This window comes from Mustela nivalis, assembly GCF_964662115.1.
Source record: "Mustela nivalis genome assembly, chromosome: 14".
Classification (NCBI taxonomy): Eukaryota; Metazoa; Chordata; class Mammalia; order Carnivora; family Mustelidae; genus Mustela; species Mustela nivalis.
In genome coordinates this window covers 39164494-39185152 of record NC_139033.1, presented here as the reverse complement: position 1 = coordinate 39185152, position 20659 = coordinate 39164494, and the positions used below count along the sequence as shown (strand labels likewise).

The 20659-nt window shown below is 38.5% G+C and overlaps 1 protein-coding gene across 10 annotated transcripts in view; it reads right to left on the bottom strand.

The window, feature by feature from the left end:
* CCDC68 (coiled-coil domain containing 68) overlaps positions 1–20659 on the bottom strand; it is a 96492-nt gene that overhangs the window by 39424 nt on the left and 36409 nt on the right. For 5 of the 10 annotated variants that reach the window (XR_014302931.1, XM_082699651.1, XM_082699646.1 and 2 more), the window contains exons 2-7: positions 11549–11641; positions 8773–8903; positions 7577–7663; positions 3707–3847; positions 2404–2529; positions 2014–2142 (exon numbers count right to left, since the gene is read on the bottom strand). Coding sequence is in view for 8 of the 10 variants with exons in the window: in XM_082699651.1 (XP_082555777.1) it covers positions 2014–2142; positions 2404–2529; positions 3707–3847; positions 7577–7663; positions 8773–8889 (600 nt within the window). In the remaining 2 variants the exon portion in view is untranslated. Of the gene's footprint in view, positions 1–2013; positions 2143–2403; positions 2530–3706; positions 3848–7576; positions 7664–8772; positions 8904–11548; positions 11642–14858; positions 14965–18753; positions 18907–20659 lie in introns of those variants that run through there. The other 5 variants (XR_014302932.1, XM_082699647.1, XM_082699649.1 and 2 more) reach the window with 4 other exon arrangements.

Here is a 20659-nt window from a genome sequence, read left to right as displayed (position 1 = left end):
CAAGGAGACATCAAGCAGAATAAGGCTGAGAAGGGAAGAGGCCAATCAGGGAATTACTATAATAAATATAAAAATTTATTGACAGGCAGCAGTCAAAGCCTATATTCTTTCTTTAAGATTTTATTTTTGAGTAATCTCCATACCCAATGTGAGGCTCGAACTTACAACCCTGAGAATAAGTCTCCTGCTCCACTGAATGAGCCAGGCATCCAGGCACCTCCAAAGCCTATATTCTTACCTACCCCAAATTCAATTTCAGAGAGCCCAGTTTTCTCTTTGTTTTGCCACTAAAACCCCCGTATTCCTCGGTTTGTCTGTATTCTAAATTCTAAGGGATGTGTTATTTAATGGATGGGCTCACCTTTTGCATATATTTGGAGTGTGACCCCTCAAGGCACGCTGCGTGAAGTTTTTAAGAATTTTTTGCTATGTCCCGACTCTTCTCTAAATTCTCTCTTATGGAAGTTCTAATTCTTACAGGAAGTCTTTTCTTTTCTTTTTTTTTTTTTTTTAAAGATTATCTTTATTTATTTGAGAGAGAGAGAGAGAGATCACAAGTAGGCAGAGAGGCAGGCAGAGAAAAAGGGGCAAGCAGGCTCCCCACCGAACAGAGAGCCTGATGCGGGGCTCCATCCCAGGACCCTGAGATCATGACCTGAGCTGAAGGCAGAGGCCCAGCCCACGGAGCCACCCAGGCGCCCCCAGGATGTCTTTTCTTAATGTGAATTATATCTGTTCTAATGCAGCCATAGGTATTCACAGCCCTAAAGTGAACTCGGGCAGCCACCGTATGATCATGTCCCTGACTCTAATACCAGGGCTGCCATGATTACAGGGATCCACTATATAAGGACTAGTAATAGGTGGGCTTGTGATGGTTCCTGTTGGTTCTACTCGCAGCCTCATCTGCTTCCCCTTTCTAAGGCAGACATGCACTACAGAAAGTGACAGAGGCTGATATGACCGCAGTATCTGTAGAGCAATCGGGGACTATTCAGATCATTCTAAGTGTGTAAGAGGAAGAACTAACATTATTGAGTGCTTCCTGCAGTCTTAGTAATTGCAAATAATCCTTCTTTCAATTAATATCTCTCTTATTTTAGGGGTGCCTGGGTGGCTCATGGGTTGGGCATCCTGCTCTTGATTTTGGCTCAGATCGTGATCTCAGGGTCATGAGATCAAGCCCCCTGTTGGGCTCTATGGTCAGCAGACAATCTGCTTGAGATTCTCCCTCTCCCTCTCCTTCTGCCCCACCCCTCCCCTCCCACTGCTTGCTTTTTTTTTTTTTTTAATTTTTTTTTTTTTAAAGATTTTATTTATTCACTTGACAGAGAGAAATCACAAGCAGGTGGAGAGGCAGGCAGAGAGCGAGAGAGGGAAGCAGGCTCTCTGCTCAGCAGAGAGCCCAATGCGGGACTCGATCCCAGGACCCTGAGACCATGACCTGAGCCGAAGGCAGCGGCCTAACCCACTGAGCCACCCTGGCGCCCCCCCACTGCTCGCTTTAGCATGCATAATTTCTCTCTAAAATATATTTTATTATGGGGCTCTTGGTGGCTCAGTCATTAAGGGTCTGCCTTTGGTTCAGGTCATGATTCTAGGGTCCTAGGATGGAGCCCCACATCAGGCTCCCTGCTTGGTGGGGAGTCTGCTTCTCCCTCTTCGACTCTCCCTGCTTGTGTTCCCTCTCTATGTCTCTCTCCATCAAATTAATTTTAAAAATCTTTAAAAATATATATAATTATACAAATATATTTAATTATATAAATTTATAAATTAGATTGATATAATATATAAATAACATATGTAACATACATATAACATATATAACATATATAAATATAAAAAGATATAACTATAAATGTATATGTATGTGTGTGTATATATATGTGTATACATATGCACATATATACACACACACACACATATATCTTATTTATTTTAGAGTTACTTTCTTTCATTCTCTCCCTAACCCTGTCCAGAAGAAATTCCTTTCTATCCGCAGGAGCTTACCTTTTCCATCCTCTCTACAAGGTTCTCCAGCTCTGTGATTTGCTTATGTTTTTCTTCAAGCTTTTCAGCAACTTGATTCAGATTTTCAACATGTTGTTTCAGTTGCTGTTCCTTTTCAAGTTTGTTAACCTTCGGTCGGAAAAACAACTGTCAAACTCTTGCTTTTATTAAATTTACACAGATATTTTCTTGTTCTATAATGCTGAGTAGTGAAAAAGAATTTTATAATTCACACTGGATTGAAATTACCCTTTTGAATTTAGGGTTTCCTTCAAAACAATCCCGATGGGCTGCAACAACACTGAAGCCATGTAGAATTAATGAGATATTAGTAATCCTAGATTGGTTACATGGGTTTGTTTTCCCATTGACATGGGGCTAGCTCCTTACCTCCAGCAAGTGTTTACCAGCCTCATGGTTCTTTCTAACTTCTTCAGACTGTGTCTGGTAGATTTCAAATAACCTCTGGGCCACGTTTCTCAGAGCTGCTGCTCCTGTTTGTCTGGAGGTTTCCAGCTGGGAAAAGAGGTCATGAATGTTTTGACATTTACAGCAAAAATGGGTTAAGGGCAGAACAGTTTGATAAGGGGTAGAAAACAGGTTGTAACTGTACCGTTTGCACCCTCCGAGAACATAGAGCAGAGAAATGATCTGGTAAGAGGAAAATGTACAATGAAAAATGCCCTATTTAGGAAAACTGTCGTGCAGAAGGATTTGCACAACAATTGACCAGGCCAATCCACAGCTCCAAGCCAATGTCCTGTGTTTATAAACTGCACCCTTCAAAGACTGCACAGTGCCTTCTCAGATTATACACTTATGTGCGTTGTACCATTGATATCCGCAACAGTACTAAGAGATGTATTTTCCTAAATTAGCCATGGGACAAGATGTGAAGATTAAGGGCAAGTGTCATGAATTTCTCAAAGGACTTAACCTAAAGAAATAATCAAGAATGGCCACAAAGATTTACCTACAGAGCAATTCATTGAAGGACTGCCTACATAACAAACCAAAAAAAAAGAAGGAAAGAAAAGAAAGAAATATAAAGCATCCAAGAATAGATTAATTAAATAAAATGAGACATTTGACGTTGAGTGCTCTAATTAATATTAATTAACCATGAAAGACTTACAATTATTTAGTAAGAATAGTTAACATGAGACTGACCCTCCTAACTCATTATTCCGTATAAGACACGGTATTAACTGTAGGCACAACAAAGATCTCTAGAACGGATTCATCTTGCACAACTGAAACCATATCCGCTGAACTTTTGTAAAATCTTTTCAATAGTAAACGTCATCTCCAGAATAAAACAGTGAGATTTAATTTATGAAATGGAAAGTGTTTCTCTAAGTAGATGAGCATCCGTGTGGATCTGTGGATGTATAAGGATGTCTGTCTGCTTTTACACATCCATGAAACTATCTTATGGGCTCAAAAATCCAAAATTATAAATTTTTCTTAATGGGGCAGCTGGGTGGCTCAGTCAGTTAAGCATTCAATTCTTGGTTTTGGCTCAGAGTTGTGGTATCAGGGTTGTGAGGTCGAGCCCCACGTCAGGTTCCACGTTCAGCAAGGAATCTGCTTGAGAGTGTGTCTCTCCCTTTCCTCTTGCCCCTCCTCACTCTCTCCCAAAATAAAAAATAAATAAAATCTAAAAAAAAGAAATTTCTCCTGATAACCGTACCTTGATTTTCAATATTTCATTTTCTTTGTTCATTTCTAAGAGCTGCTCTTCTTTTCCTTTCATCCTTTCCATGAGCAGATCGAAATGGCCACCAGAGGGGTCCACGTCAGAACCAGAGCCATTTTCAATGTTTCGACAGTGCTGAAATGAAAAACACGGAAATCATCAATCTGACTATTCCGTTCCTCTACAAATTTGACAATAATTAATTATCACTCACTATGACATATACCAAAAAAGATTCAGCTCAACACAAAGAAAATACTGTATTTTGAATTTCAAATATCAATGGGGAATTCTAGATGAAGCAGCTGTTTTCTGTATTTGCTCAAAATTGATTAGATTATTATATTAAAAAAAAAAAAAAAAAAGGTAGGGGCACTTGGGTGGCTCGGTGGGTTAAAGCCTCAGCCTTTGACTCCGGTCCTGATCTCAGGGTCCTGGGATCAAGCCCCACATCGGGCTCTCTGCTCAGTGGGGAAACTGTTTCCCCCTCTCTCTCTGCCTGCCTCTCTGCTGCCTACTTAAAATCTCTGTCTGTCAAATAAATAAATAAAATCTTTAAAAAAAAAAAGGTAGCAGTGCATATTTTATACTATTACATTTCCTATAATTTATATATACCATTAAGTCCTTTTTAGGAGATAAATAATATCTACAGGACCAATTTTTTTCCTTTTTTATTTGAATTGCAGACATAAGTACATTTTGATTACATTGTATTATAAACTAATATAATCAGGCTTAATAGTTACCATACATAATATTCAACATTCAATGATGCTTCACTGTAATCACCCCATATAAAATTTCAGAGATGTCAGAACTGAATGTTACTGCCAGTATAAACTCAGTATAAACTCTAGCCCTCTGAAAATACACTTAGAGCATAAGATAAATCTCACCTGGAATCAAGGACATGCAGCAGTGGAAAGGAAATCTGAAATTATCTAATTTAACTACATCCATTGTACAGATATGAAAAGTGAGGTACTGAGCCCAGTTTATGCAGTAAGTGGGGAGCTCATGAAACAGCCACTCGAGTATCCATCTTATGCTTTCTGCTCTTCCAAATTATTTCGAGACAGACTAAGGAATTACACAATTCTACATACCCTACGTGAAACATTAAAAAATAACAGCTTCTCTTTGGTAAGCATCTATCATGTGCCACATAATCTTTTAGATGTTTGATAAACACCCCTTTGTCTGAATACTTAAAACACTAGAAGGCACTATGCCCCTTATACAGAGGCGAAAATGGAAGATGAAAGTGCTTCACTAACAAGCCTGAGGTTATACCTAAAATAACTACCAGAACCAGAATTAGAATCCAAATTTGTTTTACCAAGCCAATATTCCTTTCATTACAAAAAATGGACTACGTTTACAGAAAAAAAAAAAAAAAAAGAGAGAGAGAGAATATACGGCATGTGAATCATATAGTCACTATAATTCCATCAGGGTTTTATTTTCTCTACTCTAGACCCTACTACATACTCTCACTCTCTCTATATAAAAGTTATTTTGTTTTTTAATTTGTTAAAGAATGCTTGAGGGAGAGACTTGTAGAAGGCAGGTTGCTGGCAGCAGGAGCTAGCTACAAAGGTCATGGATGAGTGCCTGTTGAACTTTAACGTGCTTATGAGTCACTTGGTGATAGATCTGGTGAAAACACAGATTCTGATTCAAGAGGTCTGGGGTGGAGCTCTAAATGTTGCGTTTCTTTCTTTCTTTCCTTTTTTTTTTTTAAGCATTAGAAGAATATTTGTCGACATGGGAAAATGTGAACAATATACTTCTACATGAACTATGCAGGCTATAAAACCATATCCAGTGATACCATTTTATAGAAAGAAAAATAGCCATATATACAAAATCATGCACAGGAAAAAAAAAAAAAACTGAAGGATGTACCTAGCAAATGTAAATAATGATTATCTCTAGAGAGTAGAATTAGAAGCAATTATATACAATTTTTTCCAGTAAATTTCACCTGCCCCCCAAACAGTATCTGCTTTGGGCTCTCTAAAGAGCTCCCTGAAGTATCAGGGACTGCAGCCCACACCTGGAGAGCAGCAAAGCCCGAGATCATGACGACTAAATTCCTACATGGACGTCGTTCAGATATTGCGGGGGAAGGGCCGGGTGGTGGAGGCTGTTACTTGTCTGCCAATCATCTGAGGTTTGAGATGACCAAGGCAGACCCACTAGCTGCACAATTCATCTTTATTCCCAAGAAGCTCCTCCTATCAAGGACCTCCCCATTGTTTTATGCAGTGGTCAAGGTTCACCCCTCAACTTATTTGGCCCATAGGCACCATTTCACACAGTCGCTCCTCCCCCCATTTCTGAAACCCTTTTTCACTCATCTTTAGTGACTCCAGTCTCTCCTGGTTTTCCTTCTAATTCACCAGCTTCTTTCCGCAGCCTGGCATGGTGATTCTTCTTTCTCTTGAGTGTTGGGTATCTCAGAACTCAGTGCTCAAATACTCTGTCCTTTCTTTTGGTTTTTAAGATTTACTTATTTATTCTTGAAATAGAGAGAGAGAGCTCCTGTGCACATGGGGTGGGGGGCAGAGGGAGAGAATCCTCAAGCAGACTCCCCACTGAGCACAGAGCGGAGATGGGTCTCAATCTTAGGACCCAGAAGATGATGACCTGAGCCAAAACCAAGAGTCACAGATGCTCAGGTGACTGAGCCACCCGGGTTCCCCGGTCATTTCTACCCACACTCATTTGTTTGGTGATCTCCTCCAATTTTGGAACTTTAAACGTTATCCTTATTCCCCAAATCTCTGCCGTGTAGCCTGAACCTTCGAGCCCAGACCCTTCAACCCCAGAATCAGACATGCAGGACTCACTAGAAACCTCCACTTAGAGGTCTAATAAACAACTCAATAGAAACAAAATGGAATTTTGTATCTTTCTTACCATTCACAAACATTAACCTTTTCCCCCCTAGTTTCTGAGCACTTAATATAAGAAAATATTTGGAGCTAGTTGTGTCAGTTTGGGAGGCTGCGGATGATAAAGGGAACAATGTTTATGCCTCATATCCTATGTGCTGCATTCTCGGTGGCCATACTATCTAGAGGACAACATTGACATTGATGAGGTGCACTTGGCTAAGATGAGCTCTAATCTGCATAAACCAGACAAGGCTACGTGTAGATTGCTTCATGTAAAGAATATAAGGCCAGTTGAAGAGGAGAGAGAAATTTAAGTTTATCAATAATCTGATCAATTGGCTCCAAATCCTAAAAGCTTCAACTCTGTGTCCACTGGTGTGACCCAGACGAGTCTAAAAGGTTGTACCTCCATCCATCTTTAGAAAATGTCACTGCCATATATCCTGGCTAGGATGACACTTCCCATATACTTTAGATAAGTAAGCTCCATTGAAAATATTCAAGTAGGGTCTTGAGTTGCCTGGGTGGCTCAGTGGGTTAAGCCTCTGCCTTTGGCTCAGGTCATGATCTCAGAGTCCTGGGATTGAGACCTGTGTTGGGCTCTCTGCTCAGGAGGGAGTCTGCTTCCCCCTCTCTCTCTCCCTGCCTCTCTGTCTACCTGTGATCTCTCTCTCTCTCAAATAAGTAAATAAAATCTTAAAAAAAAATTAAAATAAAATATTCAAGTAGAGTCTAGTCATTCCAATCTGAGCCTACTAATAACATCTGTGGTTAAATATTTCATACATATGCCCATTAGCATCTTTAGATACTGACAAAATATTTAACATTCATCATTCAAAGCTTCAAAGGATAATTTAATAATTGCATCTTTAAAAAGTTATGAAAAATAAGGTTTATGCTGTTTTATGTTTATTTAATAAAGGAAGAAAGTGGTACATTTTGATCAATTTATTACCTTTGTTTCTAGTTTGTCATTTGTATGCTTATGTCCTACTTCATCTTTAAAAACTTGGTTTCGGATCTTTTCCAGAGTAGCTCGGATCTAGAAGAAAAAAAAATATTTTATTTTTTTTTTCAAAGGCATTTAATGGCAAATACTTCTTTTCTTTATACAAGCTATAGTATACCTGATTTATCTGGAAAGTAATACATAAATACTGATCTCAGATTTAAATAACTGCCATGAACCCAAGTTGGATTTGGGCTAATATTGTTTAGATTGCAGAAAATGAACATTTGGCCTTTATAATTCTTTCTCAGTCAAACCCAAAATATAACCTAAGTGAATATTATACTAGAAAATAATTACCACTTAGTAATTAGTATTTAATACTATTTAATTCTATTTTTCCTATGTAGTAATTTAGTACTAATTTACTATTTAGTAATTACTATAAAACAATTACTATTTAGTAATCACTACAAAATAATTACTAGCTAGTAATTACTAGCTAGTAATTACTACAGAATAATTACTATTTAGTAATTACTACAGAATAATTGCTAAGAGGAGATGATACAAATGTATGCAGGAGATATAAACCCCATGTCTTACTGACCTCTCGAACTACAAAATACTCAAAGATGAATTAATCGATCTGAATAAGTTACCAACAATCTCTGTCCAAATGCTTCCCTCTGTTCTAAGAAACAGTTCCTAAGAATATATACTTTTGTCAGCCATTATCCCTGGATTCTCATAAGATTTCACATTTTTTAATGAAGTATTATGCCACCATGGGTCACTGAGGGGAGCAACCCAGAACTGTGAAAAGGAAGTGGCTAAGGAGAGACAGAAACTCAGCGAGACTCGTAAACATCTATTTGGGAACACAGTATCAACACTCATGAAACAACTGAGAAATGATATAAAATGGTAGGAAGTGCAGTGGTGAATGTTGTAGGGAAAATTAAGTGCTGACAGGTGTTCTGAACCCTTCTCGCCCATTATTCAAGTTTACTCCATGTCGGGGAACAAAGGTTCATGTCCTCAAGAGAAGTTACTAAACACGTGTTGAAATTTCAGCTATTGGGATTGTCCTTTGCCAAATGTACCTCATAGGTTCTATGGAGAGAGAAACAAAGCCCACGGATCCATATTAGATTGCATTTCAAAAAATCATACTAATATGATCCCATGCACCTGCATACCTTTTTCACATATTCAGTTTCTTCAATAACATGAGCTGATGTGGACTCATACAAGGCAGAATTATCTTCTCTTTTACCCCTTGGGGGGACTTCTGTGGTCCTTGTTACCGTTGTCATTGTGAATTCTGGCTCTGGAGAAACATAAATAGGTTAGACAAAACTAACTTCTTTTTGATGATACAATAACCAAAAGAACTAAAATAAACTAAAAGAAGTATATAAACTAAAAGAAGTCTGTATTAGCACTGTAATTAAAATAGCAGAAATATTGTAAATTATTGATAGCTGTATAGATTCATAAATAAAGGAATTAATTTAATATAAAAACAGTACCAGCTGAAGGATTCATTGATTAGAAGCATAAAAATCAAATTATCTGAGAAGGAAACACAATAAATGTTTCTTTTTATTCTACATCATATTGGACTATAAAACCTCAAGGCCAGGGACCACATTTTATTCATCTTTGTATTCTAGCACATCATAAGTGCTTAATAAATGACTGTGGAACAAAAACAACATAATATAACAAAATCATATGTACATATCACATATATACATATATAAACAAATATATATATATATATATCACATATCTAACTCTCAATATCCTATAAAGACCACCTACTGGAGAAATATTTGTAATAGAAAAATGTTGGGAAAAGACAAAATACCCACAAAAAGATGACTAGTTAAATATCTTCTCTAGGATGCATTATTCAATTAAAAAAAAAACTAACATGGTACAGAAAAGGATATATAAAGGATAGATAGCATCGTAATTTCTAAAAGAAGGGAGATGTGGATAGAAGGGGAAAATCTGTGATCTAAGTTTTGACACTGAACAATGTAATTATTTGACCTCATTATAAAATTAAATTAAAAAGAAAAAATGGAATTCTTCAAGATAAGAAATAAAACAAATGACTGTATCTGTACACCAAGTTGGTGACACATCCACATGAATTATTTGACGTGACTTTAAAGCACATGCCAGAGACTACTTATCCCAGGTGTGCTCTGCCCTAGGAACAAAAAGAATTGCAAAACAACCATAAACTATACTCACTAACAATATTGTTAGTGGAAATAGTGATGTGTCTACTTTGAAACTAGTGTATGTGCACGGGCACGCACATGCATGCACCCACAGAAGCGCACGATGTAGAATAAAGCCACAAAGTCACTGTCTTAACATCATTAAGAACCAAGATTCTGAGCATAAAGTAAAAGTCCTTACAGTTAGAACAAAAATATTCTGTAAAAACCTTATAATTCAAACTGAAATGACGAGTAGAAAATAATGATTCATCTTTCCTTAAAAATGTATATTCTAGGTCCAGCCACTCAAAAATTTAGAAATATTAGCAAGTCATGCCCTCAGTGTCCAGACTGTGGTCGCAGTATACTATTTTCTACTAAAAAGAAACCATGGCTTCTTGAGTGATTTAGGTCCAGGACAAGAAATGTACAAGGTAACCCTGCGATATCTTGTTCTGCCAGAAGGCAAAAAGTGATCAAGTACTACTAAGATAAGACACAAAAACCAACCTGACAGAGAAATGGCTACGAAGGATTGAAAAATATAAAGGCTTTTGAAATTGCTGATGTCACAGTAAAGGAGAAAAACCACCACCACCAGCAGCCATCATCATCCAACTCAATGGAAAGAGGCCACCATGATATGAACATGAGCTCAAAAAAGAGAGTGAGAGGTCACCAACAAGCATTTATCTTGCCTTTCTTGTGTGTGTTATATTTCATGGTGACCAGACAGTTGATTCTTCTTTCTAAAGAATTCTTGCTAATAAATCCAAGTGGATTGATGGAAGACCTACATTTTGCAACCCCTTATGAGCTAATGGATCGGAACAACAGTCGTCAACCAGGGCTAAAATCACTCGGTGAGAGGTTGATGCAGAAGGCACTAACCTGGGGAACCTCACTAATCAATGTTGACACAAGTAGAAAGAGACGCCCAGACATTTTGTCCTCTAGGTATGGTACAACTGCAAGTAGAAAGCATCACCTACAAAGTTTGCATTAAAAAAAAAAAGAAGAAGAAGAAGTGAACTTGAACCTCATCAAGCCTCTGTACCCAAGGACGATAAGTATCTGAACAAGAGGAAAATGTTCAAGGACTCTATAAGGGTGAAGGTTGCAATTAGCCACTTCCAAATTAGGTGACATCTATTGGACAAATAACTAGTTTCTTCCACAAATGACGTAAAGAAAGATAGGAAGAAGAGAAGGAAAATCGCCACAAAGGAAGGGTCTTAAGAAACATGACCAGATGGAAGACAGGGATCTTCTTTGGCTCTTGATTCAAATAAGCCAGTTATATAAAGACATTGTTGAGACAGCTGGGGAAACTTTAAATCTGACTGGGGAACAAATGATGGTAAAGAATTCTTGTAATTTCACTAGGTATGATATTAGAATTATGATATTCTTTAGAAAAAGCTTTTCCCTTAGTCATGCACAGTGAAATATTACATTTGGAATTACTATAGAATGTTCTAGCAGAGAGAAAAAATGTGGTGGGATAAAGATGAAAGAACTTTAGTGAAATGCAGGGAATCACTGAAGCGGATCAAGGGCACGCAGGGTTCACAAGACTCCTCTGTCTATTCTGGTTCTGTTCGAAATTTCCGTAACAAATAGTAAAGAACTGAAAAGATAAAATAAATAAAACGAAAAGCTCTGTGAAGTAGGGTTATCCGTCTCATCTTACTGATAAGGAAGCCAACCAGGATTCCCGTAGGTGGTAACTTACCCAATGTCACCGCAAAACTAACAGAGCTGAAACTGAAGCCTTTGTCTTTAGGACAAGTTCAAGGGTGTTTGCATCACATTAAAGCTGGCTTCCCTAGTGAGAAAAAAAAAAAAATTAAAATTTAGCAATGACCTAGACTGGTAAAACATGCAAGGAATTTTCATATTTGCTAACATCACTTTAAAACTAGATAGCTACTGGGATAACTCTAAGTCCTGCATTTATCTTTTAATCTTCAATTTAATTGACAGAGGACGCCAAGAATTTTCCATTTTATTATAAATCCTTTAGACAGGCACAATGGCTTCTCTTTGTGTCGCTTGCAGTCAACTTGGCAGCTGCACTTCAGCAAGTCTGCTTTTATAAAATGTGCCTGCATGTGTCTCTGCTACTTGGTCCTAGGAAGTCTCTTCCGGGATGAAGTCCTTGGTCCCAAACAGCGTTTAAATGTAATCCAGAATAAAAGAAACACCCAAAGAGACAAGAAGCTATGTGCCTGAAAACCAGAGGGGGACGGTCAGGCTTGAGTGGTGGTCAGCAAACCACAGGAGCTCCATCTGGCTTCCCACCTATGTGCACAGCCTACGAACTAACAATGGTTCTGACGATTTTTAATGGTCCAGCATGAACGTGCACTCGCATCCACAAAACAAAAATCAAAACACACACTGCATGAAAATTATATGAGGTTCACATTCCGTGCTCCTACATGAAGGTTTGCTCTACAATAACCACAGCCATTCATTTACGTCCGTTTATGCCGCTTTTGCTTTGGAACAGCAGAGTTGAGAGGTTGCGGCAGAGAAAATACGCAGCAAGCTATGTCTCAAATATTTACTATCTGGCCCTTTACAGAAAACGTTTGCTGATCCCTGGGTTGGGGATGGCAGAGAGTGGGAGCAAAATCTGGGGGTTAAAAAGAGGCGAGGAAAACAATCAATTTGGTCTGAATTCTGTTTGGTTCTCCCGTTCCATCCCCCCCTCCACCCCATCCATGGATGCATTTGATTGATTTGCTTGCTTGTTTTTCTTTTTAGTAGGTTCCACACCGTATACATTAACAAACGGTAAGAGACATTTCGGCACAGGAATAAATCACTCTTCAGGATGCATTCTCACAGTCTTTCATAATTTGAAAATCACCTCGGGACCCACGTAATATTTCCTAAACATTTTCTCATCTGTGCCTTTTATGCTAAAAACAAGAAAACCTGCTCCTTAATCACTTGTATTTCTCAAAACATCGTATCTCTTCTACTCACTGGTTTGGCAATCTTAAACAAGTTAACATAAGATTTTAGCCTCAACTTACCCATATCTGTAAAATAGGGATAAAACGGTTTTTGTTTTTGTTTTAGATCGTTGGTTGCAGCAGGCACTCAATAGACGGTAATGGTTAATATTGTCACTCTATTATTTTGTATTATTAATAACCACAGAAGACACACAGCCCATAATAGCGGGGACAGTTTATGCCGATCTGATTGCAAAGTTTATACCCAACTGTATTCAATCGACATCGAATTCCATTTCTCTCTCTGATTCAGGAAATTTTTGTGATCACAGTCCTTGATTTGTATAAAGAAACCCAAGGGGAACTTAAGCCAGCAAAGTCCAAACTGCCATATGGCTTTACCATCCTGGGGAAAATCCAACTTAGCATTTCATTTCTGCCAGAAGCAGATTAGGCAGATAAAATTTTCAAAATAAAACACAATCAGTTAATTAAAGTGAGAAAAGAATTGTATTTGTTTTATGCTAGAGTGGATTGAAGACAGCTTATAAGTGGCATCATGCCAAGAGGTGTTATTTCCTGGATCAGGGCTTTGCAAACAGGGCTCCCAGAGGGAAGGGGCGGTGTGAAGCAGACTGGGCTTGGCCATCTCAACTTGAACCAAAGCAGTTCTGCTTTGTTCTCTCACACACTGAATTTCTCCATGAGACTCTCTGTGAATAAAGAACATTCTACGGATGAGAAGGTTTGGAGCCAGACTGCCTTGTTTCATGGCCCGACTCTGCCACTCGGGAGCTGTGTGACCACGGGCAAGTTTCTTAAGCTCTCTGAGCCTCAGATCCCTTATCAGTTAATTTAACTGATAAGGGATTAATTAATCAGATAATATTAATGATTAATAATGATAGAAATAACAAACAACATAGGGTTGCTTGTGAGTTAACATTTTCCCAGAACCTAAGACAGAGCACAGCAAATAATAAGTGATGTGTATCTGTTTGCCTAATATGTAAATAAAATATGAATCCATTATCCACTATTATTGCTGGTAAGCTGTCTGAATAGTAGAGAAGAACTAGGTAATATTTTAAACAGTCTGCAGACAGAGTTAGCTTATAAAGGAAAATCTGCTTCTGGAATTTTAAGACTAACAAATCTTTCCCAGTAACACATCAATAATTCATCCACATCCCCAACTGATTATTCTAACATCTAATGAATAGCTTCCGATTTACAAAGCAATTTATACACAATATTTGTAATCTGAGCAATAAACCAACATGTCTTTGGGTGCCAAGGATAATGTACTCCTCTGTTTAATGACGTAAGAATGGCTTATTTGTTATACAATAAACACATAGGAGGCACTGTTACGGGGTTGAATTTTGGTCCCTCTCCATTCATAAGTTGAAATTCTAAACACCCCCTCCCCCAAGAGGGGGTGGGTCCCCTAATCCAACATGACTGGTGTTTTATAAATATTTGGACACAAATGCACACAGAAGAATGCCATGTAAAGTTGAAGGTAGAGATCAAAGTGATGCTTCTGCCTGCCTAGGAACATCCCAAATGGCAAGCAAATCAAAGAAATTGGAGGAAAAGCATGGAACAGACCCTTCCTTACAGCTTCAGAAAAGCCCAACCCTGCCCACACCTTGATCTTAGATTTCTGGTCTCCAGAACTGGAAGAAACCAATTACTATGTATAAGTCACTTAGCCTGTGGTACCTTGTTACAGCCATCCTAGGAAATGAATACGGGTATGGTTTATATTCTAGAGCTTCTAACAAAGGTATTTTCTTTTCTTTCTTTTTTAATTTTTTATTAACATATCACAGCACTCACCATGAACTTAACTGACTGGTTTGCAACCAAGAGCCCTGACTGGTGTTAGCACAGTTTCTGAGTTCTGAGCCAAAAATACTGAATATCATTTTATCATCATTCTTGGTCATTCTTCTAGAGAGCTTAGATATCAGAAGCTAAAAAAGTAAGTTGCAAGAAAAGTGAGCCAGGGTAATTAGGTTATATGAGGGAAAGAACATTAACAGATCTCCAACCCTTGAAGTGACTGACCGTGTCTTGAATATTAAATAGCACACCTGTTCTGCAATGACATTCTACAGCACAATGGTGACATCCAGTGTCAGCCAGCTAAATCTCAGGTGACTGTGCATTTTACCTGAAAACAACACACACTGTATCAGAAGACATGCTCATGAACTCTTAGCTCCAGTAATATGACATTGTTTTCAAGTAGTAATTAAGATTTTTTTAAGTAGGATTAATTTTATTCATTTGTGATACTCATTTATATACAAACAGATATTTACAACATAGCCAATGTTATAGAAAGCTCTTAGGTAGGAAATAAAAGTTATTCCATTTTGAAAAAAGAATTGAAATACTGGCACACACACAACATACAAATCAATGGGATTGACAAATACTGGACCATTTACCAAAAAATCGTTTACTATATATTGTCAAAATTACCATTACATTCTGTACCACTATACCTATTATCTATATATCTATAGCTATATCTAAACCCATCCATGCATGTAGGGATAATGCAACCAAGTCACAGAATAGTGATACAAGTTTTTCAAGGTCATCAGTTGACCTCTCCACCTGAATCCAGATAGGCTGACCTTAGATCGAGGTGTCTTTGTCATGACATAATCTATCTTCATTGTTCACTGGCATAATTTGAAATTTTCAAAACAGCTGAAGATTTCACCCAGTGCCCAGTATAGCAACTAAATTGCAAAAAGGAACAAATCACATGAAACCATTCCCATTTGGGGGAAGACTCGAGAGAAGGTACCAGAGTCTGCTGAGTGCCTACTGCATGCATGCTAAGCTTAGCTACTTTTAATAATCCTCACATACACCCTGAGAAGTCAGCGTTATTATTTCCACTTGACAGATGAGGAAATGAGGCTATACACGATGAAGCTAAATACTGGTTAATGATGGTTGTGGATCTCAAGCCCGAGTCTACTGGCTCTTTCCAGGTTACCACCATGCCTTCTGCTGCATTCTGAGTGGATTTCTAAGCCTACTTTCTTGGGCCCGAGCCCAAATATTCCTCCATGGGCCAATCCTACTCATCAGTAAGAGGAATAAAGTACTGAAGCAGAGCATTTTCCTGACCAAAAAGAGTCAAATCCCGGAGGCTACGTACCATCGTTCCATTTGTATGAGATCTAGAAAATTTGAAATTATGGGCACAGAAAACAGATCAGTGGCTACCTAGGGACTGGAAGTGGGGAAGGGACTGACTACCAAGGGAACACAGGGGAATTTTTCTTGGGGGGGGGGGATAATATAACATAATTGTTCTATAACTTTTTAAAAAGATTTTATTTACTTATTTGAGAAAGCGAAAGAGAGAGAGCGAATCTATGGAAGGGTAAGGGTGGGGGCAGAGTGAGAGGGAGAAGAAGACTCCCCACTGAGCCGGGAGCCTGACATGGGGTTCAATCTCAGAATCCCAAGATCAAGACCCTGAGATCATGACCCAAGCCAAAGGCAGACACTTAACTGACTCAGCCACCCAGGTGTCCCATTACTGTTCTACATCTTGATGGTGATGGCGGTTTCTTGACTGTAACCATTTGTCAAAACTCACAGAACTCTGTGCTAAAAAAATGTGAACTTCTGTACTTTTATTTTAAAAATAATAATCATGCAACAGCAGCCTAGAGAAAGCAAAGTACCAATGAGATTTCAAAAGCCAAGGACCTTCACTGATTTTATCAGAACTAACTGGAAGCCACAATTAGCTGGATTTGTTTCTCTATTCAAAGTGTTGACCCCAAACAATGTAAATGGCAAAAAAATAAAACCAAACCATAACAAAACAGTGATGGAATGAGGAATGTTAAAATGTAAAGCAGAACCGTTGTTGCCGGCCAGAAGAGCCAGTGGAGCCTGACATTCAATAGGGTGACAGAGGAGGCCCAGGGAAATCTTCAACATCTTAAGAAAGTTCACTACACTTATTATTGACTAACATGGAAAAGTAAGAGGAAATCTATAGAAGTATACAGGAAGTAAATAATATTTGCTATGATGAGATTTACGTTGAATTCATGAACCTAGAGCTCCTCATGTCATCTACACATCCTCTTCCTGTTTTCTAGATGCATAACATGTTTCCACTCTTCACCGCGGCCCATGTGCAGGGAGACAACTGGGTCAGTGACTCCAAAGTCTATCCAGGATGGCCGCCTTCCTGTCCAGCAGACAGGAAGATGTCATACTGATGCGGACCCACAGGGCAGCGTCCTCCCAAGATGTGAGATCTGGGAGCTCACAGAAAGATACCAGGGTGAGCACCGCTTCTGGCTCTGGGTAAAACCGAGCTCCTCATGACAGATCATGTGGTCATGAGTGATGAAGGAGTGAGCTCATCAAAATAATTCTAAGACTCTCACACCTCAATGCTGATCCAGGCTTTCTCCTGTGAACAGACACAACACGGGGGCCATGTGTCCCCGCCAACTTCAGAGCATATAAAAGTGGGAATGATGGAGACAGATTCCTGTCAATGGTATATGACTCTTAAGAGACATCTGAAATGACAGTCCGTGGAAGTCTAGAAAAATGTACCTGTTCTAGAGATTTTTAAATCCTAACCAGGTTAAAAAACAAAAAACAAAACAAAACAAAACAAAAAACATTAGCCATAGAGACTGATTAATTCATCCAATCACAGACCATCAAAAGCACAATGTTCCCACCCAGGATTTCAGCAAGTTGTTCTGATATTTCAAGCAGAAAAAAACTGAGTTCCAAAAGAGCACATTCAGCTTTGGAAAACTACACTATTTAATCTAGACTATCTTGTTTTCAAATTTTAGAATTTTAAAAATAAAATCCTTCGCATTCTAAGTTGTCAATAAAACAGACCTTCAAGTTATATTAATGCTCTTTTTTTCCCCAGCAGGAAAGTGTAATTTCTAGCAGTAACTTGCAGGCGTGAAGAGACATATTGTCTTCTCTTTAGTTTCACGGAATTTGCCAACTTTTTCTCGAAGGGTTTCTACTCAACCAGAGAAATCCTTCTAAGAGGATCTTTAAGCATAAGTTGCCAAGCGTAAACTCCTAAGAATGCATTTACTGTCGTAGTTGGCACAAAGCCGGGTGAACAGCAAGGGAACAACTCTAACGGAACTGTTGCTCAAGGTTCCTGAATCCTAAGGCGTTCAAAGGTCAATGTTCTTGCAATGTTAGAAAGTTCCAATTTGGTTTATTCTCTGGCCGAAACACAGAAAAACACCACCACTTAATAGGAACCCGGAGTAATTTACAATTTTGCTCAAGCTCCTTAAAAAGGTCCTAGAGGAAGACGAAGTGGCATTTTTTTTTTCTGTTTCAGATTTTCACTCATCTAAGAACTCAACCTAGTGCCTGATTTTGTAAATAAACAGTTGTATCTGTTTCATTTTTTAAAGCAGTCATAGAAATCATAGACTAATAAAACTAAAAGCACATAAATTCACATGCACTCCGTTCAACTTTTTAAGGCTTAGGGCTATACATGCCTCACGCTTTACGTTAAGTATGCCACTTAAATATGTTATTAGGAAACACTCAGATTTTTGAGAGTACTTCAATCCTCACTGTTAGGTCAAACAATCATCAAAATTCACCCACTCTAAACGCATTATTTGTGAAGAAAATATACCAAAGGAGATACGAATTCTCTTTTGCAAACAAGAATGTCAAGAGCGAAACATCTTCCAAGTCCAACCTAGAATCCCAAATGATTGATGATTTTTGCTACTTGCACAGGGTTAACTATTTACTATGTTCGTGGGAGTATCACAGAAAGATCATGGAAAATAGCAGTAATCCATATCGGGAATAGAGTTTTCACAAATATAAATAAGAGGTTGGCTCCTATCAATTACTTTTGAATTATGCTACCATGGAAGCCGGACCAAAGTATCTGTCTTACCACTTAAATGTAAATGCAGAAATATCCACCAGCTGGTGAACAAAATGTGGACCAGCCATAGAATGGAATGCATAGTAGTTAGCAAAAACAGGAGCCAACTACTGATCCATGCATGCTACACCCTGAATGAACTCAAAACCATTGTTCTAGGCTAGGCGAAGGGAGCCAGATGCAAAAGACCATCTATTGTCTGGTCCCGTTTGTGTGCAATGTCCAGAAAGTCAAATCTAAAAAGAGAGAGGAAAGTAGATTAGCGGTTGTCTAGGGGTAACAAATAGGAAAGTGGGGTCTTTTGGGATGCTGAGAATGCTTTAAAACTGAATTGTGGTGATGGTTGTTCAATTCCAGAAACCTACTAAAAATCATTGAATCGTCCATTTGGATATATTTTGTGGTATGTAAATTATACCTCCAAAAAAAGCTTTTTTTTTTTTTTTCAAAGATTTTAATTCTTTGACAGAAAGAGAGAAACACAACGAGAGAGGGAACATAGGCAGGGGAGTGGGAGTGGGAGAAGCAAGAAGGCTTCCCGCTGAGCAGGGAGCCTGAAGAGGAACTCAATCCCAGGACCCCGGGATCATGACCTGAGCTGAAACCAGTCGCTAAACCAACTGAGCCACCCAGGTGCCCCAGAAAAGCTGGTTTTTGAAAACAGCAACAAGGGCAACAACAAGAACAATAAGCAAGAATGCTTTGGACAAAGTAAATCTTTTTCTCTGCGGTAAAATAAAATTGTAGTCATATTTTCCTAATTTACGGGAAAAAGAATGTGATGGGTAGAATTTTCTCAATTTGAAGTTTTTCACTCACTGATTTATATACTAAATTATTGGCACCCACTACTACAATTTAGTTTTTATTACATTTGCATGAAATTGATATTTAGGCCTCACATCGCCATTCCTCATGATATTTAACCCGCAACACGTGATTCCTAAATTCTTCCCCAATCCAAGCAAAAGAGAAAAACACAGACCTGAATAATACGTAAGTTCCTTTACAATTTTAGAGCTGACTATTTAAAATGGTCAAAGAGAGTATGTGATTTGAAGATAATCTAGTTCCAATCACTGTCAAAACTGATAGATGATTATTGATGTGGTTCTTATCTATGATCTGAAGGTGTCCTGGAGGTGTCCAGCATTGTGCAAATTCCAGGAGGACAGGGATGTGACTTATTTACACAAAGATGTATCCACCCCACCCTCCCAGTCTGAACTCAGAACAAAGTGCCCTAACCAACAGGTACTCAGCAAGCGTATGAATAGGGTCCACAAATCCGCGTGGGCACCAAATATTTTCTAAAACTCAGTGTGCACACACTCATGCATTTGCTTTCCAAATCCATGTAGCTGGCTGTTTTCACACTTAGTAAAATGCAAATTCACCTAAACATGTTATTTTGTTTTTTAAGATTTATTTATTTATTTGTCAGAGAGAGAGAGAGAGAGCGAGCGAGAGCGAGCACAGGCAGACAGAGTGGAAGGCAGAGTGGAAAGCAGAGGCAGAGGGAGAAGCAGGCTCCCTGCGGAGCAAGGAGCCCGATGTGGGACTTGATCCCAGGACGCTGGGATCATCACCTGAGCCGAAGGCAGCTGCTTAACCAACTGAGCCACCCAGGCGTCCCATCACCTAAACATGTTATTAAGTTGATAGTAACACTTTGCCATTATGAAGTTATTTTCTATTCATAAATGGCCTATAATTTTGATATAAATATCTCAGTTCAAAACATTTGAAACCAGGACTTTGAAAGGCTTTTAGATTCTATTCATAACTTTTAGTTCTTTCCTTTTTCAGTCTTGATCCCAAATGAATAAATATACGCCTAATTTTTCAGCTTCAGCTAGAATTTGGACGACACCTAAGCCCACTCCCTGTCCAGCACATTGTAAATCAGTCAGTG